Genomic DNA, 10,382 nt, shown 5'->3' with positions numbered 1-10,382 from the left:
TTAGCATCTTCAACTCTGCCACCTCCAGCTCTGCCTCCCGTCTTTTTGTCAGTGCCAGTCTCCAAACCATATAACACAGCTGGTCTCACTACCTTCTTGTAAACCTTCCCTTTAACTCTTGCTGGTACCCTTCTGTCGCAAATCACTCCTGACACTCTTCTCCACCCACTCCACCCTGCCTGCAGTCTCTTCTTCACCTCTCTTCTGCACTCCCCGTTACTTTGAACAGTTGACCCCCAAGTAGTTAAAACTCAAATGCATTCATCACCTCTACTCCTTGCATCTTCACCATTCCACTGTCCTCCCTCTCATTCACACATATGTATTCCGTCTTGCTCCTACTGACTTTCATTCATCTTATCTCCAGTGCATACCTCCACCTCTCCAGGCTCTGCAGTGGAAATATGTGTTCATGAGAATCTTTCACTGTGAGACACTGATGGTCAACTACGGTGTGGTTAACATCAGTCAACACTTCTTTCCACTCAATCTATGATAATAATGATAATACATTAAACTTATATAGTGCTTTTCCAACACTCAAAGTTGCTTTACAATAAACAGGGTGAAACAAAACAGATAAACCTAACACAGACATACAGGGGTGGATGGGAAGGGGGGCTACGAGAGGGAAAAGCGGCAGCCACACACAACACCAGCAGTATACTAACCTATACTTAAACAAAGCGATATATATTAAACTATACTAAAATAAAGCAAAAATTTTCAAACTGTAGGCTGTGTGAGGTTTATTCAAACATCACTCAAGCTCCTGATGCATCATTGTCAATGATGCTTAAACTCTTATTTGTCCATTTAATCCTGTACAATCATACACAAAGTAAAAAGAAAGCACTTATCAGAAGCTGTGTAATCTATATACAATTTATTTAAGTCACCAAACACTTGAAACATAAGCAAATAAAATGGTAAAACCTAAACTTCTTTTTTTTTTCAACAAATAATAATTTACAATCCAAATCATTTTGAAGTCTGTGTAGTCTCAGTCCTGGTGTTCATGCTCCTGTCCCGGTATGAGCCAACGGATGCTGTCTGTCCGTAGGACAGCGTAGAGTGAGAAACCGCTGATGAACAGAACAGAAAAGACCAGCAGCCAGTCGATGCTCCTTACTGGGACATTTAGCAGGGGCCCTGAACGGTCGGCATCTGTCACGTTTCTGTCAGGGCTCCCTTCAAACCCTGCAATATAAGAGCAACACTGATAAACTTGTCGTGGAAGTAGCACAGTTGCCTAGCCTTGGTCAGATTATGTGTTATTATGCTAAATTCATTCACTTTTGAGAATATTTCACTGGGTTTTCACAAGTCACCTTAAGGCAGCATTAAGAGCATTAAAATGTGTGTGCTTGTATGTATATGTTAGTCTGTGTGTTTATATTTGTGTAGTTGGAAGAGTGTTATAGGGAAGAAAAGAAAAAAAGAATAGGAAAATTCAAAAGGCCTAGGTCATTATCAGCGAACATTCAAGGTATATATAAACATCCAGCCATGAAAATAAGCAGTAGGGCCCCTGCTAGTGGTGACCATCTTGCATCTTTAGGGAGTTGGCATTTTGTTGAATAAAAAAATAAAATAAAAAGACAAACTGCTTTATTTCTACTCCTTCCAAACCTGTCTGGTTAGCTATGAAAGAGGTGAGCGTCTCCAGGGTCCTGTCAGTGTGGTTGAACCTAGCCATGGGTTTGACGCCTTGGAACAGCAGAATGTTTGGCACAGCAACTGTTCCAAACCGAGTAGACAAACTGTCAAAGAATAGAGCCAAAGAAAATGCAATGGGTTAGGAGTGGGAGCTTGATGATAGTTCCGTTTTTATAACTGAACTATTACTTGCCCAAGTAACTTGGCTATCAAAAAACTGGGCGGAAAATTAAAAATATGGAAAAACAAATATCGTAAAAGTCATCATGATTGCTTGAGCTGGAAAGGTTGATATGTTTGATAAAGAATGATAGAGAGAGGTTTTTAAAATGTCTCCAAGTAATTCTCATCAACCCTTTGTCATTTTTGTCTTGAATGTTTTTGAAGACGTAGTCCTGCCCGAAGGGAGATTGCTAATCACTTAAAACCAGCTAATGGAGATACAGCCGATTCACATTCAAATTTTTTCCTCTTTTTTTTTGTGGATTTTCCCTCCTTTTTCTCCCCAATGGTACCCGGTCAATTACCCAACTCTTCCGAGCTGTCCCGGTTGTTGCTCCACCCCCTCTGCCGATCCGGGGAGGGCTGCAGACTACTACATCCCTCCTCCGATACATGTGGAGTCGCCAGCTGCTTCTTTTCACCTGACAATGAGGAGTTTCGCCAGGGGGACGTAGCACATGGGAGGATCACGCTATTCCCCCCAGTTCCCCCTCCCCCCTGGACAATCACCCCAACCGACCAGAGGAGGCGCTAGTGCAACGATCAGGACACACCCACATCCAGCTTCCCACCTGCAGACACAGCCAATTGTGTCTGTAAGGATGCCAGAGGTAACACGGGGATTCGAACCGGCGATCCACATGTTGGTAGGCAACGGAATAGACCGCTACACTACCCGGATGCCCCCTTCATCTTTTGAGAACCTCACTTAAAATTCAAAAATCATTGAATGGAAATATGACTTGTGATAACAGCAGTTTTAGATGAATGCAGCTTAATCTGACTGGATGACAATAGAGAGTAGGTATTTGACTCATCTCATCATCAGCTGCTTCGCTGGGGTCAGATTGCACGGGCAGCAAGTAGGGCACTCCAGATATCCCTCTCCCCAGCAACGCCCTCCAGCTCCTCCTGGGGGATCCCAAGGTGTTCCCAGGCCAGATTGGACATGTAGTCCTTCCAGCGAGTTCTGGGTCTACCCTGGGGTCTCCTCCCAGTTGGACGTGCCTGGAAAATCTCCAAAGGAAGGCACCCAGGAGGCATCCTAATCAGATGCCCGAACCACCTTAACTGGCTCCTTTCGACGTGAAGGAGCAGTGGCTCCACTCCAAGCTCCCACCGGATGTCCAAGCTCCTCACCCCATCTCTAAAGCTGAGCCCAGTCACCCTATTGTGGAAACTCATTTCAGCTGCTTGTATCCGTGATCTCACCCTTTCGGTCACTACCCAAAGCTCATGACCATCGGTGAGGTTTGGAACAAAGACTGACTGGTAAATTGAGAGCTTTGCCTTCCGGCTCAGCTCCCTCTTCACCACAATGGTCCGATACAACATCCGCATTACTGCTGATGCTGCACCAATCTGCTTGTCAATCTCCCGCTCCATCCTACCCTCACTCATGAACAAGACCCTGAGATACTTGACCTCCTTCACTTGAGGCAACAACTCATCCTCAACCCGGAGGGAGCGATCCACCATTTTCCGGTAGATATCCATGACCTCAGACTTGGAGGTGCTGGCTCTCATCCCAGCCATTTCACACTCAGCTGCAAACCACTCCAGTGCATGCTGGAGGTTGCGTTCTGATAAAGCCAACAAAACCATATCATCTGCAAAGAGCAGAGATGCAATGCTGAGGTTCCCAAAACAGACACACTCCTCACCTTGGCTGCACCTTGAGATCCTGTCCATGAATATCACAAACAGAATCGGAAACAACGGACAATTTTGGCGGAGTTCGACACCCACTGAAAACGTGTTTGACTTTGTGCCGAGAATGCGGACGCAGCTCTCACTTTGGTCATACAAGGACCGGATTGAGAGTTGGCATTTGGCTGATTCTCCTAAACAGCACATCATACAATAATAAAATTGATTTGTCATTGATTATTGTATTTGTTATTATTATTGATGGCTTAATATTGATTTGTGATGGTAAAAGTTGCATGCAAGTATCACATGTAACCTGGATCTCAGATTAGAAAGATTATGGGGATATGCAAACCAGTCCTCCGATTACATAGGATGGGGTTGCGTTTCCCTTTCGTGGCTAATTTACCTGCTGTGCTGAGAGGCATCCAGTGCCAGAAAGTGAATGCTGGGAAAAACGCGGGGCAAGGCATTGAAGTGAGGGGCCAGTCTGGCAGAGAACTGGCACCATGTGGTAAAGAACAACACCACAGAGCATTCTGTGCTGTTGGCATTCAGAAACTCCATCAAGTCCTGTGAGGGAAAAAAAAGCACATAGACAGAGATCTGGACTGAGACTTCCCCAAACAGCTTACTGCATGAAACCAGCTGATGTGTATCCTAGTATCGGGGGGAACATCAAGATACAGTGCCTTGCAAAAGTATTCAACCCCCTTGACAGTCATCACTAATTTCTGGATTATAAAAGATACTCACACATCCTTTCCTTAACAATATTATTTTGTGAACCCATAAGCTCTAACAGCATGTTCCCAAAGCCAAAACAAATTATGTTTCGCTGACTTTTTTTAAAATAAATTAAAACCAAAAATATAGTGCCTGCATGAGTATTCAACCCCCACAATCAATACTTTGTACAGTACCCTTTTGCTGCAATAACAGCCATGATTCTCTTGGGGTAAGTATGTACAAGCTTTACACATTCTTCTGGGGTAATCTTTGCCTATTCTTCTAGGCAGAATTTGTACAGGTCTTGAAAGTAGGTCGGATGGTGCCTCTGGACTGCAATTTTCAGTCTGTGCCACAGATTTTCAATGGGGCTGAAGTCCGGACTTTGACTTGGCCACCCCAAAACGTTCACCTTTTTGTTGCTGAGCCATGCCCTTGTTGCTTTAGCCTTGTGCTTTGGATCATTGTCCTGCTAGAAGATGAACCTTCTCCCAAGCTTCAGTTTTATGGTAGACTGCAACAGGGTTTCTTCCAATAGTTCCCTGTATTTAGTAGCTCCATCCATTCTTCCCTCAGTTTGAACAAGGTTCCCAGTGCCTCCAGATGAAAAGCAATTGCATAGCATTATGCTGCCGCTGCCATGCTTCACTGTAGTGAGGGTGTTTTTTAGGGCATGAGTCGTATTAGGCTTGCGCCACACAACACTTTTGAGTTTTGGCCAAAAAGCTCAACTTTCGTTTCATCTGACCACAAAACCTTTACCCACATCCTAACTGGGTCTCTCTCATGCTTGGTTGCAAACTCCAAGCAAGCTTTTATATGCATAGTTTTGAGAAATGGCTTCTTTCTTGCCACCCTCCCATACAGGCCAGATTTATGGAGAGCCTGTGATATGGTTGACTCATGCATTTACTCCAGTTTCAGACACTGACCTCTGGAGCTCCTTCAAAGTGATCGCAGGATCATCTGTGGCTTTCCTCATCAGCCCATGTCTGGCTCGGACACTTAGCTTTGAGGGACGGCCGGTCCTACAAAGCATGTGGGTGGTGTGATACAGCTTCCACTTTCTGACAATGGATCCAACAGTGTTCCATGAGACATCCAAACACTTGGATATTGTTTTGTATCCCTTTCTGCCTTCTGCATTTTAATCACTTTGTCTCTTACTTCAGTATTATGCTCCTTTGTCTTCATTTTCTGATGGAGTTCACACCCGGCTGATGAACTTTACACAGAGTGCATTTTATACCTATAAATGAGACCATCACTTTAATACCTTACAGGTGCACACTAATTATGTCCAATTGTGTTTCCCTTTTTTTAAACTATATATTATAGACTATACTATATATTATAGTGCTGTGATGGTCTGGCGGCCTGTCCAGGGTGTCTCCCCACCTGCCGCCCAATGACTGTTGGGATAGGCTCCAGCATCCCCGTGACCCTGAGAGCAGAATACGTGGTTTGGATAATGAATGGATGGAATGGATGTGTTTACCCGAGTTTGTTTTAGGAATAATTTGTCATTTGTGTAAACTTGGAGCTTTCAGAGCACAAGGGGTTGAATACTTATGCAAGCATTATATTTTAGTTTTTAATTTATTAAGATTCAGCGAAACATAACTTATTTTGGCTTTGGGAACATGCTGTTAGAGCTTATGGATTCACAAAAATAATACTATTCAGGAACAGATGTGCGAGTATCTTTTATAATCCAGAAATTAGTGATGACTGTCAAGGGGGTTGAATACTTTTGCCAGGCACTGCACACTTGGCCCCTCGCACACAGTTAGGAACCACTGCTCTCTCTGTCCTTTGATCTATAGGCTTAACAGGGCAGGATAAATACCTGTGAAGCATTGAGGACCATCACTGTGAAGTAGCCCATCCCCGTGATGTTCCTCTTGTCACAGTTGACTTTGTAGGTCTTGGCTGCTTCTGTCGAGTTCTGATCCTCCACCTCCACGTGCACCATGTCTAAAGTAACCTAGCAGCAAAAATATCCCAAAACAAAACAAAGAGGGGTCAGTTGCAACTATGTATGTATATTGCCGTTATTTATATTTAATAAATGTAGGGGGCCAGGTTTTCAGGTTTTGGGAAACTGCAGAATGAATCATCACATGTGTTTAAACACAAAGTTTTTGGTAAAACTGTTCTCCAAATAGTAAAACATTAGTTATTTTGAGGCAATTCAATCACAAAAATAGACATAAAAGCATCACTACATCATGGCAACATGTAGAAGGAAGAGAGACGTGTATGTAGTGTGTGTGAGTGAGAGTAAGAGAGAGACAGAGAAAGAGAGACTGAGAGAGAGGGAGAGAGAGAGAGAGAGAGAGAGAGAGAGAGAGAGAGAGAGAGAGAGAGAGAGAGAGAGAGAGAAAGAGAGAGAGTTTACACAGAAAAGTCAACGTGCTTGTAATAGAATGATGAAGCCAGATTGGTTCAGCAACAGCCATAAACACCATAAGCCTACAATGTGGGCATCTGACCATTCAGTTAACTTTTAAATTGAGCAACAAAGATGCTGCACTAGAAATGAAGTGATTTATTCCATTTCATGCTATGGTTGTTGGGTGATCATCTAAGAGAAATATTGTACATAATTAGGTAACAAACTGCATATAGTTTCCACAATGCCTGAATGCCAATTTCCATCTGTCTCTGACCAATTTTTAGCAGTGCTGTTTGTGCTGCATTATGTCTTCTCAATGGACATTGTTTTGGCTTAAGTTTAAATTTACAAAAAGTATCTTTAAAACAAAATCAGGCACATAAAACACTGCTCAGAATTAATCAAGATACTAATTTTAAAAAAATCACTCAAGTACAAAAAAATTTGGAGTAACAGGTATTGCTAACTCTACAAAAGCTGGCGGCACAGTGGCCCAGTGGTTAGCACTGTGCCTCACAGCAAGAAGGTCCTGGATTCAAAGTTGTCCAACCTTGGGGGTCATCCCAGGTCGTCCTCTGTGTGGAGTTTGCATGTTCTCCCTGTGTCTGCAGTGAGTTTTCTCCGGGGGCTCCGGGTTCCCCCGTATAAATCCTAACATGTATGTTAGGATTTATACTCCCGTCTGTGCCCCTGACCAAGGCAATGGGAAAGAACTGGAGTTGGTCCCTGGGCGCAGCATGAAGGCGCCAGCCCACTGCTCCTAGCTACACAGATTACAGCTAGGATGGGTTAATTTGCAGTAACTGAATTTCCCCAAGGGGATTAATAAAGGAAACTTAATTAATTAAACTCTAAGATTTGGGATATGGAGAAAGAAAGGGAAACTAAAAAGACCATTATATAAATACCTGCTATTTAGGTGACTGACACATAAGGGGGACTTTCTACTCAACTTCTTATTCAGTATCGTCTACAGCCTGTGTTGCACTTTAACTCTAAGATTATAAGTACTACTCTTCTGATCCAAATAATAAGGCAGGAAAATTATATTTTCATCCCCTTGCAACATTTAGAGATGGTTTCAAAAACTGTGGCATCCCCCTATCCTCTTAACCAACAAATTTGTTTTAGTGCATATAATATTCTCCAAACTATGTTTTATTCCCTGCCAGAGAGCTAGGAAAGGAAAGCGCTAAACCAGCCACAGGCAAAACTTAAAATTCCATTTGGCTGCTACAGTAGCTGCTATTCCACCTGTCCAATCATGTTGTTTCAGTTTAAAAACATGTACACTACCGTTCAAAAGTTTGGGATCACCCAAACAATTTCGTGTTTTCCATGAAAAGTCACACTTATTCACCACCATATGTTGTGAAATGAATAGAAAATAGAGTCAAGACATTGACAAGGTTAGAAATAATGATTTGTATTTGAAATAAGATTTTTTTTACATCAAACTTTGCTTTCGTCAAAGAATCCTCCATTTGCAGCAATTACAGCATTGCAGACCTTTGGCATTCTAGCTGTTAATTTGTTGAGGTAATCTGGAGAAATTGCACCCCACGCTTCCAGAAGCAGCTCCCACAAGTTGGATTGGTTGGATGGGCACTTCTTTGAGCAGATTGAGTTTCTGGAGCATCACATTTGTGGGGTCAATTAAACGCTCAAAATGGCCAGAAAAAGAGAACTTTCATCTGAAACTCGACAGTCTATTCTTGTTCTTAGAAATGAAGGCTATTCCATGCGAGAAATTGCTAAGAAATTGAAGATTTCCTACACCGGTGTGTACTACTCCCTTCAGAGGACAGCACAAACAGGCTCTAACAGGTACTATTTAATGAAGATGCCAGTTGGGGACCTGTGAGGTGTCTGTTTCTCAAACTAGAGACTCTAATGTACTTATCTTCTTGCTCAGTTGTGTAACGCGGCCTCCCACTTCTTTTTCTACTCTGGTTAGAGCCTGTTTGTGCTGTCCTCTGAAGGGAGTAGTACACACCGGTGTAGGAAATCTTCAATTTCTTAGCAATTTCTCGCATGGAATAGCCTTCATTTCTAAGAACAAGAATAGACTGTCGAGTTTCAGATGAAAGTTCTCTTTTTCTGGCCATTTTGAGCGTTTAATTGACCCCACAAATGTGATGCTCCAGAAACTCAGTCTGCTCAAAGAAGTGCCCGTCCAACCAATCCAACTTGTGGGAGCTGCTTCTGGAAGCGTGGGGTGCAATTTCTCCAGATTACCTCAACAAATTAACAGCTAGAATGCCAAAGGTCTGCAATGCTGTAATTGCTGCAAATGGAGGATTCTTTGACGAAAGCAAAGTTTGATGTAAAAAAAATCTTATTTCAAATACAAATCATTATTTCTAACCTTGTCAATGTCTTGACTCTATTTTCTATTCATTTCACAACATATGGTGGTGAATAAGTGTGACTTTTCATGGAAAACACAAAATTGTTTGGGTGATCCCAAACTTTTGAACGGTAGTGTATATAAACAACATTAACCTCTCTTTGCTTCAAGAGCAGTGATGGGCAATCATGCACCACAAGAACCATATCTATAGATTTTAACCCCATCCAAATCCTTTGTTTCCACTAATAGATAAAGGTGTGCTGATTAGGAAAATCAGCTTGTGTAGTGCTTGATTGGTCTGAAAACCTTCGTCTTGGTGTTCAGTGACACATGACTATTAGAGCCTCAAGTCTGGAAAGTAACCTGCTCTGGTGATGCCGTGTCCTTCTCCAGTGCTGTTTCATCCATAGCCAACGCAGACCCACCACTACACTGCACATCGTTCTCATCACAAGGCGGTGAGAAGCCAGTCTGGAAGTCCTTCACATTTTTGGGGAAGAGCGATTCAATATCACTCCTATCGATTGGTATTTCGGTCCCCATCACCGCATCTGCAATCTCAGCTGTTTTGAACTGTCTCTTGGGTTGAGACTCGAAGTCCTCTTTCTCAACAAATTTAGGGCTGTTCTCCAAATCAGAGTGGATGTCATCTGATAATTTTAACTCAGGCTGGTCATCAGTCTCTGTGAGAGTAAAATAAGCGTGATGTCAGGTAGCGTGACATTATACTGACAGTGATGTATCATGTTTGTGTATAGTGGAAAAAGTACATCGATTTCATATTCTTACATTGTTGGCTTCAAACACTGGTCATTTTTCTATCTCGAGGAAATCAATCAAGCTCAATACTTTCATCTGGATACTCTCTGGCCTTCCACTAAAACGTCAACTATGAGGTCTTACAGCTGAAGGGTCGATCGACTTTTAAAGGGAATAGGATCCATCGTCTTTACTCTATAGGCTATGGGTACCCGTTTTCTTCACTAAAATCTTAACTCGGCTGTGCAAAGAGAAACACCTTATTGTGTAGCTAATAAAGGCTTGCTTCGTTTTAAAGGCGGGAATAGAATTAAAGTTAGATATCAAACGTTAGCATAATCCTTATAACATTTTTTCTCTAGCACTGTTTAGCCAAACACGGAGTTGTACGTTCAGGCTTACCTTGTGCTGTCACAGACGATAAACTTGTCATATTAAGAAGATAAACAACAGCGATTAAAACAAGAATAAATCGTATGTTATTCAAAATCCCCGTCATATTGTCATTGAATAAATATAATCTTTTTTTTTCAAGTCATTTGAAGCTCAGAAATACTCTTCGCATTAGCAGAGGAACCTGTACGTTGGTTGGTTGGTTCCCTACCGGAAAAA

At 42.4% G+C, this 10,382-nt stretch overlaps 1 protein-coding gene across 1 annotated transcript; it reads right to left on the bottom strand.

The window, feature by feature from the left end:
- Positions 1-871: 871 nt before the first annotated feature.
- On the bottom strand, positions 872-10,361 carry txndc15 (thioredoxin domain containing 15). The gene is made up of 6 exons (XM_056285290.1): positions 10,173-10,361; positions 9,375-9,694; positions 6,110-6,247; positions 3,941-4,104; positions 1,633-1,763; positions 872-1,200 (listed from the first exon to the last, which is right to left on the bottom strand). Exons 1-6 carry the CDS (start codon positions 10,267-10,269, stop codon positions 1,004-1,006), a joined length of 1,047 nt encoding a protein of 348 aa, XP_056141265.1. The 5' UTR covers positions 10,270-10,361; the 3' UTR covers positions 872-1,003.
- Between the last annotated feature and the right edge of the window lie 21 nt (positions 10,362-10,382).

This window comes from Lampris incognitus, chromosome 8 (assembly GCF_029633865.1).
Source record: "Lampris incognitus isolate fLamInc1 chromosome 8, fLamInc1.hap2, whole genome shotgun sequence".
Lineage (NCBI taxonomy): Eukaryota > Metazoa > Chordata > Actinopteri > Lampriformes > Lampridae > Lampris > Lampris incognitus.
Note: the sequence above shows the minus strand (reverse complement) of the source record. Positions and strands in the feature narration are given on the sequence as shown.